The sequence below is a fragment of the Mastigoproctus giganteus genome, chromosome 5, assembly GCF_048544385.1.
Source record: "Mastigoproctus giganteus isolate SK-2022 chromosome 5, ASM4854438v1, whole genome shotgun sequence".
Lineage (NCBI taxonomy): Eukaryota > Metazoa > Arthropoda > Arachnida > Uropygi > Thelyphonidae > Mastigoproctus > Mastigoproctus giganteus.
In genome coordinates this window covers 206,640,866-206,664,761 of record NC_143579.1, presented here as the reverse complement: position 1 = coordinate 206,664,761, position 23,896 = coordinate 206,640,866, and the positions used below count along the sequence as shown (strand labels likewise).

Genomic DNA, 23,896 nt, shown 5'->3' with positions numbered 1-23,896 from the left:
AATACAAGACTGAAAATAAAGTATCTTTTCAAGAAGCTAGAAGACAAATAAAATCAAGTATTCCAAAAATCACTTACGCTTCGGCTACCCATAGTTACAAATCAGTAGCATGTCAGACAGAAGTGTCAGTTTCTCCTAACAAATTGATCGCCGACTGGGCTCGATCAGTACTATCAACTCAGCCTACATCTGAATCACAGTTAGTCGACCAAAGTAATAATACGCCACTCACAATTCTAACTCAAAACCTAACCCACAGTACAGTGGCAGAAAAATTGCATAAATTAGATCCTGTGGAGGTGAAACACCCAACAAGCATGGATACTGATGATATGCCCAACCAAGAAGATTTTCTTGAATTACATGCAGATGGAGATATGGAGGATAAAAATGATTCTTCCTCTTACAAAACCAAATAATGGAACATATTATCCAATGGAACTGTAGAGGTCTTCGCAGTAACATAGATGATATACATGAATTAATTCATCACTATAAACCTCTTGCAATGTGCTTGCAAGAAACTAATTTGACATCTCTGGTCTCAGTTTCAATCAAAAATTACACTGTATTCAGGCAAGACAGGGCTGGCTCCAATAACGCTCATGGAGGAGTAGCGATACTCGTGGATTCAAGCATCCCCGCCAGATGTATTCCATTACAAACATCTTTAGAAGCCGTTGCCACGTGTGTGGTTAATGGTATTACTCTGACATTGGTTTCCATTTATCTTCCGCCTAATCATCAATATACTATTCAGGAACTTGAAGATCTTGTTATGCAGTTACCATCACCGTTTTGTTTACTAGGAGACTTTAATGCACATCATCCATTATGAGGTTCCACCACTTCAGACAGACGAGGCAAGTTTATCGAAATGCTGGTCGATAGGCAGAATTTATCATTACTGAATACTGGGTCTCCTACATATGTGCACCTCCCTGCAGGGCTCAGCATCTGCAATAGACCTTTCCATCTGTTCCCCAATCCTCTTTCCAAGTATAGATTAGATATCTCTGAGTGATCCTCATAGCAGCGACCATTATCCGTTAATCTGCAAAATTCAAACATCCTATTCCTTTCCAACAGAAAATCCAATTAAATGGAAATTTTCAAAGGCTGACTGGGAAAAATACAGATCACTCATCTCATTTGACAATGATATCATTCAGTCCAGTTCCATCAATAGTGTTACTGAACACATCACTGATCAAATCCTGGCAGCTGCATCTGTCACCATTCCTCAATATCAAGTAAGAAATAGACAAAAAATAAATTACTGGTGGAATGAAGATTGCAATAATGCAAAAAAAGAGAAAAACAAAGCATGGAATCTTTTCCGCAAATATCCTACCACCTCCAATCTTATTAACTATAAACGGTTCCGAGCTAAAGTTCGCTATATCAGACGCAAAGGAAGAAAAGAAACTTGGATTAAAAATCGCCTCATCCGTTAATAAAAATACCGATATCAGATTAATCTGGAGAAAAATAAAATGTTTGAACAATAAATTTCCACCTCTATTCCACCTACTCAACTGGAATGGACAAGAACTCTCTAATCCACAGAAATATCAAATGCACTGAGAATTGTATTTTCTCTGTTGTCTTCTTGTAATGCTTATGATCAATCATTCCAAAAACGTAAAACAGTGGCAGAGAAATCCAGACTGAATTACACTGACAATTCTGCTTTATCTTATAATCAACTATTTACCATGTTTGAGTTACAGCAATCTCCTACTAACTCAAGAAACAGCGCTGCTGGCCCTGATGGGATATATTATGTAATGCTCCAAAATCTGGATCAAAGATCACTCTCTTCGCTGCTCATATTTTATAATCAAATTTTTTCTGAACATACCTTCCCAAGCTCCTGGAGTCATTCTTATGTACTACCAATTGCAAAACCCGGTAAAGATCATTCTGGTCCTCAAAATTACAGACCGATATCCCTTACCAGCTGTCTCAGCAAAACTCTTGAGAAAATGATACATCGCTGTCTCACTTGGTTCCTCGAGTCTCAAAACTTGATAAATAACAACCAATTTGGTTTCCGGAAAAGCCGATCTTCATTGGATCTCATGATCAAAGCCGAGACAAATATCAGAAATGCTTTCATCAAAAAGGAACATCTCTCATGGTCTGTCTTGACGTTGAAAAAGCCTTTGACACTACGTGGCGTTTTGGCATCTTAAAGGATTTGCATTCTCTTGGCCTGAGAGGTAATTTACCATATTTTATCCAAAATTTCCTTCAACGGAGATCCTTTCAAGTTCATTATCGGGGAACCCTCTCTAAAATCTTTATCCAAGAAGAAGGAATTCCACAAGGGTCTGTTCTCAGCGCTACCTTGTTTGCAATGAGAATGAATCATATAATTGAACTCATTCTGAAAACTGTGGAGTCATACCTTTTCGCAGACGATCTCTCACTTTCTTGTTATTCTCAAAACATGCATTACATTGAACGCCAACTTCAAATATCAGTGAATCGTATTCTGACATGGATGACACAAAATGGTTATAGACTATCCAGCCAGAAATCTACTGCCATTCACTTCTGCTCCAGACGCAATATGCATCCTGAACCCGAGCTGCACTTGAATAACCATCCTCTTCCCATAGCTAATTGTATTCGTCTACTAGGATTGTTCTTTGACAATAAATTAAATTTCCAAAAGCATATAGAACATCTCCGGACTACTTGTCAAAAAAAACTGAACATACTCAGTCTTATCAGCCACAACATGGGGAGCAGATCGTTACAGCCTGCTTCATTTATATAGAACCATAATCAGATCACAACTGGACTACGGCGCGCCTGTCTTCGACTCTGCTAAGGAGAGAGTTTTATCTCGCCTCAACCCTATTCAACATTCAGCTCTCAGAAGAGCACTAGGTGCGTTCGGAACATCTCCAGCGCAAAGTTTGTATGTTGAAGCTCATGAACCTCCCCTAAATATCAGGAGAAAGATGCTGCTGCTGCTGAACTATGCAACCAAGATCCAAGGCCAGATGACCCATCCTAATTTATAATCCACAGTTTACGACCTTCTATAGAAACAAACCACAGTCAGTTCGGCCTGCTGGTATTAGGCTAAAACAACTAGCAGAAGATTGGGATATTCACTTCAATAAAATCTCACAAGATCCTATAGATCCCAACCCTCCATGGTCTGTCATCATGCCATCTTGTGACAATTATTTCCACCAGTGGTGTAAACACTCCCTATCAGATATTAACATTCAACAGCTACACATAGCGCATACTCAACGTTATCCTGACTTCACTAAAATTTATACAGATGGATCGAAGTCTGAGAGTGGATCGGGCGCAGCAGTAGTACTCCCTGATACTATCTTTTCTCTATCTCTCCCAACAGAGTGCAGTAGTTACACGACTGAATTATATGCCATAAAGCTTGCTATGGAAAATATTTTCCATATGTCAATTCAAAAGAGCTTAATATACACAGACTTGCAGAGTTCCTTATTAGCCTTGCAAAACAGCTCTCCGTCTACTCACCCTCTATTAAAGCTCATTAGAACAGAGTTGATACGTCTGAGAGAGCATCAACAAAAGGTTATTTTCTGCTAGATACCTGGCCATACTGGAATACCAGGAAATGAAATTGCGGATGCTGCTGCCAAACATCCATAGAGAGCAACCCCAACGAATTCCTTAGTACCGTCCACAGATTATAAAATTAAGATCCGAAGTATATGTAAAGGTCGATGGACTCTTCAATGGCAAGCGCAAATCCATAATAAACTTTTTCAAATTAAACCTGTACCAAAATTATGGACTTCCAGCCTCATTGCAAAAAGACAAGAAGAAGTAATTATAGCCAGAATCTGCCATACTCATTTAACTCCTCCTGTCAGGAAATGAACTTCCTCAGTGTAACCATTGTCATACACCACTCACAGTCAAACACATACTTCTGGAATGCACCCTGTATAATAATGCTCGACTAGTGTCATACAGTTCTCTGGCAAGCTTAAAAGAACCTTTGTCACTGAGCCATATCATAGGCAAAAAATCAAATCTTGCAGAATTCTTCTCCTTCCTGAAACGGCTATACAGTCCTAATAGGACTGTATAGCCGTTTCTAACTGCTTCTATATGAACCAACACAGGCAGTATGAACCACTTTTCTAAGTGCAATATGGCCTAAGTAGCCATTGCACTTAAAACCCCATCAATAACAACAACAACAACATCCTCCTTGGCTAGATGTCCTATTCCAGAAAGGTCTGCAAAAATTTCACATTTTTGCACATTTTTTTAGACTGATGCATTGGAGAATCGCCCCCTTCAGTTCTCCCCTGAACCATAGCCGTGCCACCACTTTGTTCCCATTACTTTGCTGCTCTAGTCTGGGTCATGATTCTGTTTAAGTACGATTTAATTAACAATGAAATTTAATAAGATTAATAAATTTTATTGATTAATTGATAATACTATATTAAGCTAACAGATTCCTAATGCAGTGCTACGTATTTTGCTATCTACTTTTACATTATACTTTACGCTTTCGAGTTTGGGATATATGTTATGCTATTCCATATCGATCTAATGTACTATAACAATAATGGTAAGTTACGAACAGAGGCTCTACGGACACAAAATATTAACTTTCAAAATTGCTATATAAATTCAAAATAAATGAAGGAGCATAACTAAGATTATAAGCTACTTCTAGAAAATAAATTAATATGACAATTAAGTCAATAAAACAGCTATATATTTATCAAAAACTTATTGTTTTCCGGAGCTGCAAAATCTTGTCTATCGCACGGATAATTTTGTACTCAGGAGACTTCATATTTTTATAGGACATAATGCTATAAAATTGGTCACTGAAGTGCAAAATTTTCTGGACATGTAATATTCTGTAAAAACTGGTGTGATGGGCACCATTCTTTATTAATATTACGTTAAGAACTAGATATATACACTGGGTCTCAGATAATTCAGGAATTGATATCACTAATAATATTCTTATTTCACAGAAAATGTAAATGGCCATAAACAGTTGTTGTTGTTGTACAGGATGGCCACAAAGTCCTGTTACCCTATATATATATATACGAGAGGTGATCATTTAATTTGCAGACTGTCATCATCTTAATTGTCATCGTCTGAATCTTCTGTAGATTTCTCCTTCTCTAAATACTCTCTGTTGAACTTTACACACTTTCACCACCGTCGTACCCACCCATTAAATGCTTCTTACAAGCCATTTTTTGAATGATTGCGAAGTGCTTCCATTGAGCATTGTTGTGTTGGACAAAATGCTTGCCTTTCGGAGCTTTCTTCAGACAGGGAAACAGGAAGAAATCACACAGGACTAAGTCTGGAGAATAAGGGGAATGTGGCAGAACCTCAGCACCTGCCTGCCTGCACAATATTAGCCTTATGGAGCCTGGCATTGTCTTGATGGGGAAACCACTTCACACTGGAAGTTTGGTCACACTCGAATATGGCTGTCCTACCAAGACACTCATTACCATATGCTTCATCCATCTCTTTAAATGTTTCTGATGCATTTAAGCCCCCTCTGACACAATAACGAATCCCATATCGCTGTTCAGTCTGTATGTCCGACGTGATACTTGCTTCAAAACAACCATCAGTGACATGTGGCTAAAAAAAAAAGCTCTTTTCATGCAACACTAGCTTGACAAGTAGTGGCATGCGCACATAGTCTGCTCAGTAGCAATTGGGGAGAGCACCTCTAGCGGCAGTTATGGAAAATTCATGCAATAAACATAAAATCTTGCACCACTCCATGAATTAAATGATCACCCCTTTTATAATTAACCAATATCAAATATACTATACATATTTGTCTAAGGTTAAATATTTTTATTTTCTTTTGCAGTCAACTAGTATTAGATATTTTATATTTTTAGATTCAAAGGCTGACCAGAGTAATTACACAGTTGAAGAAACTGTTATTATTGTTGGGTGCATTACCGGGGGAAGAACTAAAAAGATAGTGAAAGAGCTGCGAGCTGATTTCCAGCAGCAATTTCAGCGATATCCTCCATAAAAAAAAATGCCTTTGCATTGAGAGAAGAAACTCTTTAGAAAAATACTAGTAAACCAAGAAGCAGCAGACCTTCAACAAGAGGGGGGAACAGTGGAGATAAGTTGAGGAGTCTGTTGTGAGATCACCAATGGAATCATTGCGTAAAATAGCATCGGAACTTGGAATCCCCCTGGCCAACAATGTAGCATCATATGATAATTGACTTAAAATTGCATCCATATCATCCTATATTTGTTCAAGAACTATCTGGCAGTGACTTATAATTCAGAGGAAAGAGGCATGTTTCAGATTACTTCAAACTTTCAACACAATTCCAAATTGTAAAGTAATTTTTAGTGATGAATGTGCCATATATTACAGTTTCCAGTCATGAAATGTGGTGTTTTGGTCAAAGGAAAACTTAACATTTACAAGGAATTGTTATACATTGACTGAGATTAACTCTCAAGTAGTTATATTGTTTTAATTTGCCATTTTGCAACAAGCCATGCTAGAGCCGTGTAAATTTATGAAATTGTAAATAATTTTGTAATTTGCCTGCTTAATGTGTACGCTCCATTCATGTGGGTGTTTAGGAATGAAACCATTAGTGGTTTCATCCCATATATAAATTAAAAAAAATTAATATTAAAAAGAGCAGGAGCTTCTTTTTTAAGTAACTTGCCTCAGTGCCCTTGCTATTTTTAATATTAAATGGTTTCTTGCTATTTTAGTATTAAATTAGTAAGACAGTAATTAACAGCTGTAGGGCTATAACTGTAATCAGCATAAAAAAATTAAAAAAAAACATTGGCCAATGCATACTTGTGCATTAATTTATTTTTTTTATGAATTTGAGACTGAAAACTTTGCTTTGTATATTTTAAGATTACGGGTCCAGATGGAAAAGGGATATATCAGGGTGAACGAGAATCCAATGGGAAATATACTTTTGCTGCACACATGGATGGAATCTATACTTACTGCTTCAGTAATGCCATGTCTACAATGACTCCAAAGATTGTTATGTTTTCAATGGATGTTGGCGAGGCACCTAAAGGCCAAGAAATTGAAACAGAAGGTTAGTTTTTCATTTATTTTTCTTTTTTACAAGTACTGTAATATTTATATACTTTGTATATTGATGAGTAAATTATTGAGTTTGGTATTGATAATCCTAAAGTAATTATCACCTGTTAGTCAACTGTATGAAAGTTGTTTGTATATAAAAAATTCAGTAGATCTATTTGTTCAGGTTAATTGGGGGTTAAGGAACTCTGATAACCCAAAAAGTAGAGTAATTCAGGGAAAACACACAAAACATGTAAAATACAGGAATTACCTCACATAGCGCGGTTAATTCGTGCCAAAAAAATACCGCGCTGATCGAGCTATTATTAGTATGTATTTTAATGTAATGTGGTTCCGACAATTTGATTATATGGGTCGAGTTGCAAAAATATATAGGTGTTTGTTTACCATAAATTGATGCACACAAAGTTTTTGCAAAAAAAGAAATTAAAATGATAAAAATGAAAAATACTAGTAAGTACAGCACAAATGATTTTTTATTGCAGTATGTACATACCAAAAGAATACAAGCGAAGTATGTACTGTATTTTTATTTTGAAAAATAACTGATCAGCTTAGTTTGCACAGTTTTTTTCTTCTTTTTATCTGCATACATCTCTTTATAACATCTAATGTCCTTTTGCAACGCCTGCCTTACTTTCATGTTTGGATCTAGAACTCTCAGTGCCATTACATTTCTTCTTTCCACTCATATTTGCGTATAAAGGTGTAACGTTTTTAAAAAATAATCTTTAATAAAAATACAGAGAAAAATATTTGTACAGCTTAAGCACAGTGAACGACCTCACCGTTCGGAATCTAGAGTGTTGACGCATTGGCCTACATGCTGGCATTACAATACATATCAAATGTATTGGTGCGTAACACAGTTAATTTTTTTTTCAATTTGTAAACCGCACTATAGCGAAACCCGCACTGTTCGAAACCATGCTATGTGAGGTATTCCTGTAATAGGTATATACAGTGATAAATATAGGTTTATAAAAATAGTTTTATAAACTTAAAAAAAAAAAAATCAATTTTAATTTGTTTTTCGTCAGAAATTTCCTTTTCTTTTATCATGCAGTAATATCTGTTTAAATGTAAAATATCTATAAAATATTTAAGGGCAAAGGCCTCGTGCTACGAGGTAGAATGACTAACATGTAGGTTAGTGCATGTTAGAACGATTAGTCATTCTACATGTTAGAATGACTAACATGTAGGTTAGTTGTGAAGGCATTCACAATGAGATATAACCAAAACGAATCCAATTTAATTAATTAATTAATTTAACTACTTTGGTAGATGGCTACGTTAAAATAATGCTTTTGCACTAACCTACATGTTAGTCATTCTACCTTGCAGCATGAGGCCTTTGCCCTTAAATATTTTATAGTCTTTATCACTGCACACCATCAGGCATCTCTCACATTGTGAAGTTATACTTCCCAACTGGGTTGTCACTATTGCAACACCAGGGTACCTGCCCACCCACAGAAGAGAGACCAACAAGCATTGAAACGGTGCCATCCGGATGGCGGTATCCGCCGAGAATAAATAACAGTAGTCTTCTCCACTGGTGAAGTGTTATTTATTCGAGGTAGTGCAATACCATGGCAACTCATTGTGAAGGCATTCACAATTATGAGATATAACCAAAACGATGCCAATTTAATTAATTAATTAATTAATTTAACTACTTTGGTAGATGGCTACGTTAAAATTATGATTTTGCGCTAACCTACATGTAAAATATCTGTAAAGTATAAGTTGTTCCACATCTCAGAATGTCAGTTATACCAAGTGCTGTCTTATTTGTTATTGGACTCTGCTTTCTTAGTCAGCATCTTTTGATTCCCCCTCAGTGTGCACATAGTATCCTGGTTTGCACTGATGACATCTGAACCACTTTAATATTTTCTTTGGTTGAATTAGATACCTTTGGTTTTTCTGCATTACAAGTTCATCTGCACTCTTATCCTTATCAGCTGATTAAGTTCATGTTATCTCATTATATCTGAGAATATTTTTGAAAGATTTTTGTATGCTTATATTGTTTACATTTTCACATGGTTTTAGTAATAGGACCTTTTGTTATTGAGTGATTTACAGAATATTAACCTTGCAGTGGTGAGACTGGATCTGCAAGCCCCCTCTTGAAAATACGAACCCGCCAGTTGTTGGTTAAAGATAAAAATGTGTAATTTTTTTGTATCTTCTTAAATATAATCAAATTTTTACTTGGTATCTCTCTCTCTCTCTCTCTCTCTCTCTCTCTTAGTGTTAAGTCATGAGTGAACCTGCCTAGTCTTGCACAACTATGTTTATTTTACTTTTAACCTGTGGCAATGCCAGTGATACTGATGGTATTGATGTTATGAAGCTTGGAATTATGTGTTTGTTTCTAGTTTTGAGTCATTTATGGAACTGTCCTACATGATCTATACACGTGATCTAGCAATAGTTTTGATGAGCTTAGCATGAGGTAATTTATCTGTTTGAAAAACTTATTATTATTTTCGAATAATAAAGAATGCAAAATTTTAAAAATTTTCTAAGAATTTGAAAATGGAAGTGAATAATATATCTTGTGTGTGTGTGTGTGTTTATACATATATAATTTTTTTAAAAGCTATTTATTCAAATAAGCAGAAATTTAGACTATGTATATAAAGTGCTTAGCATCATAATACACAGCCATTTCTGAATAAACAGAAAATTTTTAAGGTGGCATCGTTTTAGGTTATATCTCATATTGTGAATACCTTCACAACGAGTTGCCATGATATTGCACTACTTCGAATAAGTAACGCTTCACCTAAGGAGAAGACTAATGTTACTTATTCTCAGATAGGTACCACCACCCAGACAGCACCGTTTCAGGGCTATTTGGCCCTTCTTCAGTGAGTGGGTAGGTACCCAAGTGATGCAATGATGGCAAAAACAGTTATGAAGTATAACTCCACAATATGAGAGATGCCTGATGGTGTATGATGTATTTAGACTAAGGCGCATTTAGGGCTAGAGCCTCAAGCTGCGAACAAATTTAGACTATGTATATTCTTCAAGCTTGTTCGCAGCTTGAGGCTCTAGCCCTAAATGCGCCTTAGTCTAAATACATCATACACCATCAGGCATCTCTCATATTGTGGAGTTATACTTCATAACTGTTTTTGCCATCATTGCATCACTTGGGTACCTACCCACTCACTGAAGAAGGGCCAAATAGCCCTGAAACGGTGCTGTCTGGGTGGTGGTGGTACCTATCTGAGAATAAGTAACATTAGTCTTCTCCTTAGGTGAAGCGTTACTTATTCGAAGTAGTGCAATATCATGGCAACTCGTTGTGAAGGTATTCACAATATGAGATATAACCTAAAACGATGCCACCTTAAAAATTTTCTGTTTATTCAGAAATGGCTGTGTATTATGATGCTAAGCACTTTATATACATAGTCTAAATTTGTTCGCAGCTTGAGGCTCTAGCCCTAAATGCGCCTTAGTCTAAATACATCATACACCATCAGGCATCTCTCATATTGTGGAGTTATACTTCATAACTGTTTTTGCCATCATTGCATCACTTGGGTACCTACCCACTCACTGAAGAAGGGCCAAATAGCCCTGAAACGGTGCTGTCTGGGTGGTGGTACCTATCTGAGAATAAGTAACATTAGTCTTCTCCTTAGGTGAAGCGTTACTTATTCGAAGTAGTGCAATATCATGGCAACTCGTTGTGAAGGTATTCACAATATGAGATATAACCTAAAACGATGCCACCTTAAAAATTTTCTGTTTATTCAGAAATGGCTGTGTATTATGATGCTAAGCACTTTATATACATAGTCTAAATTTGTTCGCAGCTTGAGGCTCTAGCCCTAAATGCGCCTTAGTCTAAATAAGCAGAAATATATGCATGTTTTTAAATTTTGCACGTTTAATGTTTTTTAAAGTGGAAAGTGGAAGAGGCCAACATTTTCATCTTTATTTTATACTTTAAACATTTTTTTTTCTAATTTTCAGCAAAAGTCGAACTTCCCTATAACGAATTCGATAAATCCAGCGAAAAAATTCGTTATGGAGAAATTTCGTTATACAGAGAATATCTTTTTTATTAAAAATTGTTATTTAATTAGAAAATGCAAATGAATCTACATTTATTTTTAATGTATTTTATTTCATAAACACTTATTTAAATTACGTTTACACAATTTTTGCCAGTAAGTATCACAAATTAAAAAAATCTAATTTTCGTTTGCACAGTACAATTAAAAGATGTCTGATTCTTAAAGAAAACCTCACATTTGTTCAGAGCATTAAAAACATCAGGAACATTTTCACAAAACTGTAGACCCATACGAACCATTTTAAAAGCGTTAATCATTTCTTCGCGAGTTGGCTTTTCTACAGGTTGTTCTGATGTGTCTTCAGCGTCATCTTAATTTCTTCATGATCATGGTTGCGTCTAACACTGTTCAGCAGTATTTCATCTTCATTTGGATGTTCCATTGTAGTCAGATCTTGATCTATATAAACATAACACTGGCGCCTCCGTAGCCAGGTGGGAAGGAGCAGCAGTGCGTAGCACACGCTTCTCGATTAGACTGGGGTTCGAGCCCGTCACCACCAAATACGGAGGATGCGGAAAGGTCAGGGAATGACCACCGCATATCCCAGAGCAATATGGCCTTAGTTGCTAATTCTCCTAAAAAAAAAAAAAAAACCAAACCAATAAACATAACTGTCCAGTGTTATTTCATTTTCTCTGTTTCTGGACGATTCTAATAATGTCCAAAAGTTTTTCAGTTGTGAAAGGGGCAATTCATCTTGTTCGTCCAGTTGTTATTCGACTTCTGTATTCAATGCAAATTCCGCTTTCGAAAAATAATTTTGAATAGTGTATTCAGTGACATCATTTGTCCAAACTTTTGCCAGTTCAGAGATGCAATCTGTAAGGTTAATTGTAACCTCCAAGTTTTTATTTTCTGATAACGCATCGACAATCTTCATTATTATTCTCTTTCGATAATGAAATTTAAAATTTTTAATAATGTCTTGGTCCATTGGCTGGAGTTTTGATGTTACGTTTGGTAGTAAAAACAACTTCCCACTTTTAAGTTTGGCAGAAATACTGGCAGGATGTGCCGGACAGTTGTCAGTTACCAACACGATTTTCCTTTTTTCTTTTGTTATACGCCTGTCTAGTTTTAATATCCAGTCTTCAAAGATATCACTTGTCATCCATGCTTTTTTTATTAAAGGTGTAGTCAACTTCCGAAGATTTTGTGCCTCTAAAACATCTGGGTTTTTTTGATTTTCTGATGACTAAAAGTCTTAATTTTTCACTTCCTGTCATATTTGTCCCAACTAGCACAGTGATTCTTTCTTTGCTTTGTTTTCCGCCAAAACATTTATCATCCTTAAAAGCAAGTGTTCTATTCGGTAAACATTTAAAGAATAAACCCATTTTGTCAGCATTAAAAACATCCTTAGGTTCATATTCTTCCAAAATCTTCTTTAAGGTATTGTTCTTCCAACTGTTGCAATCTTCTTCGCTTACATTAACACTTTCTCCACAAATAACCTTTTCCACAATTCTGTGGCACTTCTTAAGTTTATCTAGCCACCCAGTGCTTGTATTAAATTCTGTATGTCCAAGGGAATGTGCAAATTTCAGAGCTTGTTGCTTAATTATTGGACCCGATATTGGTATATTCTTTTCACGTATCATTTGCACCCATTTTAGAACAGGTTTATCAACATCTTCGTATATACATAACTTAATTTGCTTCTTGTCTGCTCCTCCAATCAATTGCATTTAAAATTAATTCTCGATTTTTTAAAATCGTAGATAAGCTGCTTTCAGGTATGCCATATTTCTCCGCAACACCTTTTTTTTTCTTAAAACCCTGGTCAGTATCATGAAGAATCTTTATTTTATCATTAATACTTAGACTTTCTCTTCGACATTTTTTCCGCAATTGCAAAAGTTACTCGACTGCAGCTCTTGCTGATACGCACACCACAAACTTCGTGAGCTGGCCATATAGTGAATTGTTAGTACCGCCTACTCAATGACATTCACTTGCCAATTCAACAGTATCACGCGACCTTTCCTATCAATCACTTTGAAGAAATATGCGACTTTGTGAATTTCTTTTATTCTGCTTTCATTCATATATACACAAAAGAAAATTTATGGTTAAATGTATATTGTATGTTATTTTTCAGAAAAAAAAAAAAAAATACAAGAGCATATAGCCTATGTGATTGATGACAAATTGTTCTAAAAGAACGAAATAAAAAAAAAAAATTCATGAAAACCATCTACTGGAAGTCCAGTTAGATGAGAATGGACATATCATATAATGATTGACAGGAAGGTCACATGGTACGGTTGAGGTGAGAAGCGAATGTCACTCGGTAGGCGTTACTAAAATCTGACTATGGTAGCATTCTGTGTATTGCTGCCGCAGCACGCTAAAGGTTTACAGCAGCGAATTTCATTTTCCCCTGAGCCAACATCAATTTACAAATCTACCCTATTTATTGTAAAGTTTATGACCACTTTTAAGAAACCCATTTGGTTTTATAACTGTAACAAAAATGAAAGAAAGGCAGTCTTACAGGCGTCAATGTCCACAAGTATTCACTAAAAGGATGATTAATTCCAGATGCTAATGCGCAATTCGGAGGGAAGGGGCCCGTATATTTGAGCAGCAGTTTAGCAGTAAATGCTTAAATCTTCAAAAATGCTTTTACTAATTTTTTTAAAAATTTGTTATAGAGAGACTAACATCACTATGTGGGGTTAATTTTACTTGTAATTTCGTTTCAAGGTGCAATGTTTTGCAAAAAATTCATAATATAGAGAAATTTGTTAAATAGAAGTTCGTAATAGAGAAGTTCCACTGTATATATATTTTTGAAAATAAAAGGTGTAAAAATACAGCATTCTTTATGTTAATTTTTTACTTTAAAATATTCATTTTTATTAAAAAACTAAAAAAAATTGCAATAAGTATTGCAGTCCTTGAATTTTTGGAAAATCTTTTGGGATTTTTTTAAAAAAATTATGCTTGAACAATGCCAATCTTTTCTTAATGGATTTCAATAAATAGCTAAATTATGACTATCATTTCATCTTTTGTTAATAGATTTCAGTGAGTTGTTGAATTATGACTATCATTTCATCTTTTCTTAATGGATTTCAGTAAAAAGTTATACAGGCTAATACGGTGGGTTAGGTCACTGACCACCACCTTAAAGCAAATCACAGCCTTTTTTTTTTTTCACTTGCCAGTGCATATAAAAGCCTAAAAACATATTTTAACTATCATTTATTAAGTGCACAATAGCACTAGGCCTAAAAAAAACGATGCAAAATAAAAATAATAAAAATGCTACAGTACTTTATTGCTAACCTTAAAATATTTTTGTCCTTTGCTTATGGTGACTGACGAATGAATATTTTAGAAGAAGTAATTATGGAAGGAAGGCTGAAGGAGATAGTGGACCTTCATCTTGAGCCTTCATCGAATCTTATTCTCTTTGCTGGTGGAGAGTCTTGCCTTGATGTTGATGGCTGTTGAGTGGTAGGGCTACTTGCTGTTGACGTTTGAGGTGGCTTTGGCACTTTCTTAAAATAAGACAACAAATAAGTTTGCCTCATTGACTAATGATTCCTTTCACGAAGGATTTCTCTGTATTTTACTGCTTGATAGTATTTTACCCACTGCAGAACTTCTTTCAAAATTGGCGTCAGTCCTCTCAAAGCCTGCCACTACTGTATCAAGTAAGCCAACGTTGTGTTCTAAATTCTTCATTGTCGTTTCAGCAATGCTCACTGGATCTTCGTCAGGAGTGGATTCCATCTCAAGAAGCAACCTTCTTTTTCATCTACCAGAAGCAAGTCCTCATCCATTAAAGGCTGATCATGAGATGCCGAAAATTCAGCTACATCTTCAGGCTCCAGTTCTCTTGCTATTTCCACCATATTTGCAGTCACTTCCTCCACTGAAGTCTCGAACCCTTCAAAGTCATCCATGTGGGTGGAAATCAACTTCTTCTAAACTCCTTTTAATGTTGATATTTTGACCTCTTCCCATGAATCATGAATGTTCTTAATGGCATCTAGAATGGTAAATCCTTTCCAGAAGGCTTTCAGTTTATTTTGCCTAGTCCTATCAGAGGTATCACTATCGAAGGCAGCTATAGCCTTAACAAATGTCCATCTGAAATAATAGGACTTGAAAGCAGCAACTACTCCTTGATTCATGGGCTGCAGAATAGATGTTGTGTTAGCAGGCAGGAAAACAACATTAATCTTCTCGTATATCTCCATCAGAGCTTTCGGGTGACCAGGTGCACTGTCACTAATCAGTAATATCTTGAAAGGAATTTTTTTTTACTAAGCAGTAGGTCTCGACAGTGGGCTTAAAATATTCAGTAAACCACATAGTAAACAGATCTGCTGTCATCCAGGCTTTGTTGTTTGATTTATAATACACAGGCAGGCTAGCTTTAGCATAAGTCTTGATGACTCTAGGATTTTCAGAATGGTAGATGAGCATTGGCTTCAACTTGTAGTCACTAGCTGCATTAGTCCCTAACAAGAGAGTCAGCCTATCCTTTGCAGCTTTGAAGCCAGGCATCGACTTCTCTCTAGCTATGAAAATCCTAGATGGCATCTTTTTCCAATATAGGGATGTTGTTGTTATTTGGTTTTTAGGAGCATTAGCAACTAAGGCCATATTGCTCCGGGAATATGCGGTGTCATTCCCTTGACCTTTCCGCATCCTCCGTATTTGGTGGTGACGGCTCGAACCCCAGTCTAATCAAGAAGTGCGTGCTACTCACTGCTGCTCCTTCCCACCTGGCTACGGAGGGGCGAATATAGGGATCTTTCATGTTGAAAATCTGCTGCTTAGTGTAGCCACCTTCATCAATTACCTTAGCTAGCTCATCTGAATAGCTTTCTGCAGCTTCTACATCAGCACTAGCTGCTTCACCTTGCACTTTTATGTTGTGGAGATAGCTTCTTTCCTTAAACCTCATGAACCAACCTCTGCTAGCTTCAAACCTCTCATCTGCAGCTGCCTTGACTCTCTCAGCCTTCATAGAATTGAAGAGAGTTAGGGCCTTGCTCTGGATTAGACCTTGGCTTAAAGGAACATTGTGGCTGGTTTGATTTTCTATCCAGACAACCAAAACTTTCTACATATCGGCAATAAGGCTGTCTCGCTTTATTTTCACTTTCGTGTTCACTGGAGTGGCACTTTTAATTTCTTTCATGAACTTTTCCTTTGAGTTCATTACCGTGCTAACTGTTTGGCACGACAAACGTAGCTTACGGCCTATCTTGGCATTCAACATGCTTTTCTCACTAAACTTAATCATTTCTAGTTTTTGATTTAAAGTAAGAGGCTTGTGACTCATCTTTTCACTAGCACTATGCTTGGGGGCCATTGTACTGTAATTAATAATTACAATAATTAACAATAACACAAGTAAAAAGTTTGAAAAATTTTGAAAATTGCCAGAACATAACACTGGGACACGAAGTGCAGCTGTAAACAGACTGAGCACAGGTAACAAAATGGCACCAGTCGATTTGCTCGATTCAGCTTGGAGTCAGCTGATGTGCACATCACCACTGAAAAACTCCCCTTAAGAGCAAGGCAAGCACCGAAAATAATAAACATGAATATAATTGAAAAGCGCTTATTAGTGAAGCACTCTAAAGTGAAGTGCTTTAAAGTGAGGTATGCCTGTATATGTTTCTTATAATAAACATATATATAACTGCTTTACCATTACTACAGTATCATGTAACTTTTTAAGTTTTAAAAAAATTAAAATTTTTAAAACATGCTGTGTGTTTTACAATTTTATTTAAAAAAATATATATATTAATTCTGCTGAAAATTAGAAAAAAACATTTAGTCATAAAATAGAAACATCAATCTTTTAGTCTCTTCCATTTCCAATTTAAAAAACTGTTAAATGCAGGAAATTTCAAACATGCACCTGTGTATATATTATATTTTATAAATATTATTAAAAAATATTTCTTATAATAAACATATAACCGCTTTGCCATTAATATCCAGACACTCCTCCATTGATAGTTGGCCATGTTCTACCTAAGCACCAGGTGTCAGATACAACTATAGCTTGTTGGCCTTCAAAGAGATAGTAGCATGATTGTGAATACAAGATGCAGCAATTGACAGAGTTAAGACTTCCATCTTGGAATGATAATAAGGTTGCACATAAGCAGGCAGTCTGTATGTGACATTTCAATGACTAGTGATTTGATCTGCAAATGAAAGCAACTGGTGCTTAAACCATCAGAAAATGATCTGGAAAATCTCTGAAGCTGATGGAACATGACACAAAAGCCCTGCAAAGAATTGTCTGCTCATAACACAGGTGAACATTGTCACAGCGCACACAAGCCTTTGATTGGGAATGTCAGCACCAGTACAGTGGCAGGATGCTGCATGATATGGGTTACTGTGGTTATGCATCCATCTACAAGGCACTAATCACCCCAATTGATGCTATACTCCATCTGGTTTGAGGTAAGACCCATTACTCTTGGACCACAGACCATTGGAAAGCAGTACTTTGGAGAGATGAGTCATGGTACCTGGTCTGCCAGTTTGATTGTCATGTCTGGGTGTGACAGATGTTTGGAGAAGGCTACCTGCCGGATTGTATTGTTCTGACAATGACCAATACAATCCGGCAAGTAGGAGACAGCATAATGATCTGGAGCTGTTTTTAATAGTTTGGCCTGGGACTATTGACTGTTTTGGACAAAACCATGAATGCTGAGGTCTATCTAGATGTCCTGGGCAATAGTATATTACCTACATTGTGGCAGCACAAGGAAGGCTAATACTTGGATCTTCCTTGTGCCCCATGTACTCCTTGCATTGTGATGTACTGGTTTCAGGATGTGTGTCTAAGCTGGATCTAGAGCCATAACCTCAGTCTGTGTAAAGAATCTCTGGGATGAATTGGATTGTCGGTTTGTGTGAGAGACTCCAAAAAGCAGAGTTGAACTGGTCACACTTTGAAGGCTGAATGCCGAAAAATATTAGAGTACATTTACAAAAAAAACTGGTGCAAGAGTGTTTTATGGAGATCAGAGGCTGCCATTCATCACACATTAGTTTTCCTGTAAATAAAGGTTATTTGTAGTTATGCAGGTGCTCATATATTAATGGTAGAGCAGTTTATATTCGATACTATTAGTTAGTTCTGTTTTCAGTTTATTTCAAACTTTATTTCACATTTGGCACTTGGAATCACTTTCTGAGAATAATTATATTGTTGAGATAGTAAAAGCGTATTGTAAAAGAATGTCATTTATTTTACACAGTAAGTGGCATTATTATGAAATACTTGTTTATAAAATTGGTACCTCCTTGCACACCAAGTTTAGTGCCATTCCACTATTTGAGTAGTCAGAAAGATGAAGAGAAATTGGGCTAAACTTGTACATATTTCAGCCACATGGTGAGGTTTACGGTTTATTGAAATGCTATGTCCTTTGGGTTTTATAATTCCGCAAGACTGTGATTCTGAGGAGATGGGATCAGTCAGATGAATTCCTTCTTTATATAATTTTTATCCAGTATTATTGAGTTTTTTTATTTTTCAGAATTTGCATCGTATGGAAGTACTAGCAGCAGAGGAGGTGAGGAAATTTCATCAGGCATTGTGTACTTTCATAAATGCCTTGCAAAAAATTCTTTCTCATTTCAGCGCCGTTTAGTGTAGAATGCATGGTGTGTATTTACTCTGTGCACAAATTTCACATTAGTAATTTGTAATCATAAAAATCAGTGCATTTGAATTTTGTGTTTCTGCTTAACCTAGAGGGTCAAAATATGCAAATTCATCAATTAAAAAATTTTCTGATGGTTCAATTTGAGTTTAACTGTCAACAAAATTTGTCAGCAAGTGCATTGTCATATAAGAAACTGGAAATATATTCTATAATAAAGACAAACATAACTAGTGTGCCTGCCTGGCTGAAATTGTTTGTTATTAACTATATAGTATGTTTGATTAAAGGTGAAATGTACATTACATGTAATAGCAATGGCTAAAGAGGGATTACATCATACTGATCAACATATTTATCTATGATAAGTTTATCTGCTTTTTATTCATGGCATATATTTAAACAATAAATCCCTGCTAGAGTAGTTTACTCATATCTTCAGCTAACTTCTTCCAGGCCAATGCTTGGCAAATGCAATGTTGTCATGTTTCTGTCTGCTTCAGAAACTTTTTTTTTATGGCAACTGTGAAGATTGGAGCCATGCTTTATATTATTACCCAATCTTTGACAACTTGAGGATTCGGTCTTCCCTGGAACTGAACCAAAATTTTTAGAAAATCCAATTAGCTTTTAGTTAACTACATGGGAATGTGCAGTCTGCCTTTTTCAGAAGGAAATCTATACTGCTTTCTATGAAACAGAATGGTATACTGTGATTGTTATTTATGTCTTTACTTATTATTTTTGCTTCTATCCTTAAGAGTTGTTAATACTGTTGTCTTTTTTTTTTTTTTTTTTCCCTTGCTGCCCCTTCAGGGTGGGATTACTGGACCTAGCTTTCTAGGGCAGGATTTGTTGGTAATACAGGATGTTGGCTTTTCCTTCTTGGTAATCAGTGATCTTTTTCTGTCTGGATTTTATTCACCAGTATGAGTTTGATGATGGATGGGTCCTAGGAAGCAGTCTTCCTGGTAGCAAAGTGTCCAGAAACAGCTAAACAGCACAAGATACACGTGTGCAAACATAGCACTATACTCATCTCTAACCAATTTTGCAGTGTTAAGGGCCACTACAGTGTAGCATTTGTTTTCAAATATTAATTACTCAAAAAAATTCACTTGGGAAAAGGTTTAGTTTACATGGATAACTAAACCTTAAATAAACTGTTAAGTACATAATGCAATAAGTTAATGTATACATCATATTACATTTCAGTTACTTTAGCAAATAGTAATACAGTCTGTCCTCGTATAGCATGATAGTTGTGTTCCTAGAAACCTTCGTGCAATATAAACAACAGGCCCTATGGGAAAAGTGGGGTTAGGTGCCGACCACCCAAGATTGAACACACATTTGGAATCAAAACATTACCAAACACAATAAATAATCGGGTAATTTTAATCGTTATAAAATACGTAAGTATTTTATAACGATTAAAATACGTAATAAAAAATATAATATATTTTTTATTATAATATAATAAATAATAAATATTTTTACAATAAATAATAAAAAATAAATATTTTTTATTATTTATTATATTATAATAAAGTATTTTTAGTATTAAAAAGTATTTTTACGAATAAAATACGTATTTTATTCGTAAAAAATTTATTATATTAAATAAAATAGTCGTAATAAAATACTTATGATTTTATAATACGTAAGTATAAATTATAATACGTAAGTTGTAATAAAATGCTTACTTATTTTATTACGACTATTACGTAATAAAATATTGCTAATGCTTTTGCTTCTATCGTAAGCAAACTTGTTTTTTGTTTGATTTCTATCCAAACAGATGACAGCCGTTCCATCTCTTCCAATTCTTGTCTTAATCTAATGGATTTTAATTACACTTTGAGTTGTTTCCGCTATGAAAGTTGTTTTTATTTTCTCCGCATTCTCTATAATTCTCGGCGTTGCCTCATTTAGGTCTGTAGCACGTGCAATATCACATGGTCTTTCATTTCGCTCAAAGCGTTTCACAATTTCATATTTTTTCTTTATCGACAGAGGCGGACTGGCCATAAGCCTTACCCGGGAAATCCTGGTGGGCTGGAGGCCGGTGTGATTTGGGCCATAAACCGTAGTATGAGGCCACCGTAAATTTTCCCGGGTAAGAATTTTTGATCCAGTCCGCCTCTGTTTATCGATATTGCTTTTTTTTTTTCTCTCTCTGAATCTGCAGTGTCTTCACCAGGATGCTTCCTTTTCACACCTTTTAAGTATTTTACTAATTTTTAGGGAATAAAGCGCAATTACAAAACGAGGAGGCACATAAACAAAGCTGCGCGTGTAGCAACTGAATAAACAACACCGTAAAGCCGAGATACACTATTAACACCCCACATTTTACTAAAGCACATTTCTGGGGGTTACTACCATAAAACAATAAAAACAATTTCCAGTTTCGTTTCTGCTAGTGGAATCTGTTATAAACTGGTAGTAAACTCCATCTAATTGCATTTGCGATTATATCGATAGCTGGAATTGTGTTGGTTTTTACGTTATTATGGTGAAATGTGTTTCCCCTTCACTGATATAAAACACATAAATACATTTTCAGAATCTTCTTCATTCCTATCGTGTTGCGTTCGGTTGGGGTGATTCCGCGTTCAACTGCCATTTCTTGTAAACACAAAGGCGAATCGTGCATAAGCAAATGTGGTTCATGTTATATAAGATAACGTTCCCCTATTTATAAATCGTGTATGATCGAATTCGTGTAATGTAAACACGTTATACAAGGACCGACTGTAATTCATGATTTATAACAAAAAAAAGAGCAAAAAGCAACAACTTTTATGTGCATACAACTGAGAGCATTTCGTTTCTGCACATCCACTACACTGCACTCTCATTCTTCCAGCCATCACAAACATAATATCCAGCTTCTACTACAGTATTTGGATAACCTATGTGATATCTATGGTATAAATAAATAATAATAATTTCCAAATTTCGATTGGTAGAGCAAATATAAGATATCACGACAATTCATCTAGTGGGAGTTCATTTATTACATGCAGATGGATGGACAAAGAAATAATAGATTTCTGTTGGTCCAATTTTGATGAAATTTGGGATGGCTCTATAACTCCCAAGTATAAAATTTCATGAAAATCCACTCACTGGGAGTAAAGTTATTACACAAGGATGGAAAAAAAAAAAGAGACTAATTACTAGATTTCTATTGGTCCAATTTTAATGAAATTTGGAATGGTTCAACATATCTTTTTAAAAGGCCAAGATATAAAATTTCATGCAAATCTCCCCACTGCGAGTAGAGTCAGATGGACACTGTGAAGACAGTAGGCACACTATGCTAATGTGCCTAAAAATGAACTGAAGACTTAGTCACAAAATGTGCATTGTATTTGCAATTCTGCCCAGACACGAAAGGAAGAATTATATATCTGAGCCTTGCTAGTTAACTCTAGATGAGAAGGTGTGCATGGCTTGTAGGGATAAAATTTTTGCATAATGGCCTGCCCTAGTTGATGGGGAGAATTTGTTTAGCAAAGATTAATTTAATTTCAACAGTGGAATGTTGAGGGTCTTTATTAATATGGAGGAGGCCTTATGGTTTGGCAGAGTTTAATTTTGAGGGGAGTCAGCGAAAAGTTACAGTTTAGTTGCACATATGAAGGTTACACTTGTATCCTTGAAATTTACTGATGGAAAGAAATAGTAAACAACTGTTATAAGCCACAGAGGAATATTGAATGGTTATAAAGGGTAAAAGTAAAAAAAAGTAAAGTTCAGCCATTATCAACCCACTGCAGGATGGAAGCCTCCTCAACAATTCATGCTGAGGGAAATGGACCATAATCTGCCACGCTGGTCCAGTGCGGGTTGGCAGATCGACCGTATTCAGCAGTCAGGGGCTTGAACCCCGGGCTACTCAAAGAGCGTGTGCTACTGCACTCCCGCTCCTGCCCACTCGGCTACGGAGGCCCTTTATAAAGGGTAGTAAAATGTAAAAAAAAAAAAAAAAAAAAAAATACGAAATTTAACCTATATAGATAGTATTTTCAGGAATTTTGTAAAAGTGATGAATTTGAGTTTCTGGTCAGGTTAACTAATGCTGATATTGTAAGGTTAGTTGAGGCATGGCACTATCCCAAAGTAGCACTGTGAGAGGGGAATATGCTTCTTATCTAATGGCATAGAGCTGTCCAGAGGCAACCAGATTATTTCCAGAATCTGATCAAGCCTAGGTGGACAAGTCTGTATGACTCAAGCAATGACTAGTGGTGAAGGAAAGATTATATTGATGATATTATGGTAGTAGGGGAATATGTGTTAGGTCAAACAACTCTAAAAAGTAGGATAAAAATTTCTTCATGCAACTTGAATGGGTAAATCAGTATGAATACATAGTTATGAATAATCATCACTTATAGAATTTATAGGACTGGAAATCATACACTGGCAATACACTAGTTAATTTATGAATGTAGGATCAGTTTTTTTTGAACCAGCATGCAAAGATAGCATGGGGAGTGCCACTGTTCTTGACCTGGTCCTCACCAAGGATGCAAGTTGTATCAAAAACATGACAGTGCAGGATCCAGTAGCGGGTAGTGACTTTAACAGTATAAAATTGGTAATGTAAAAAACATTTCCATGGTCAGAAGGAACAGCATGGATTTAAATTTCAAGAGGAAAGACTATAGCAGATTAAGGTATTTCTTGGGCTCTGTTAACTGGGCTGACAACTGTATGTTGTTGGATATAAATGCATTACGGGAAATGTTTTAAACAAATTATTCTGGATAGTGGGGGTACTACCAAAAAAGATACCACACTAGATGAGGGGGTGGAGAGAGAGAGAGTACTGAAGTGTTAAGATTAATTATGACAGCATCATTGAACTCTGAGGATTCTTTTGGTGATGATTAAGAATGCAGCATAGGGGTATCAAGATATAAATGGTTTTCCAAGAAACAGCCTGGTTTTATAAAAAGAAAACCTTG

The 23,896-nt window shown here is 35.8% G+C and overlaps 1 protein-coding gene across 2 annotated transcripts in view; it reads left to right on the top strand.

Moving 5' to 3' along the window:
* CHOp24 (transmembrane p24 trafficking protein CHOp24) overlaps nucleotides 1–23,896 on the top strand; it is a 59,578-nt gene that overhangs the window by 14,081 nt on the left and 21,601 nt on the right. The window contains exons 2-3 of one of the 2 annotated variants that reach the window (XM_090373666.1): nucleotides 6,929–7,121; nucleotides 17,245–17,252. In XM_090373666.1, the coding sequence (XP_090229792.1) occupies nucleotides 6,929–7,121; nucleotides 17,245–17,252 (201 nt within the window). The remainder of the gene's footprint in view (nucleotides 1–6,928; nucleotides 7,122–17,244; nucleotides 17,253–23,896) is intronic. The other variant, XM_090373665.1, reaches the window with a different exon arrangement.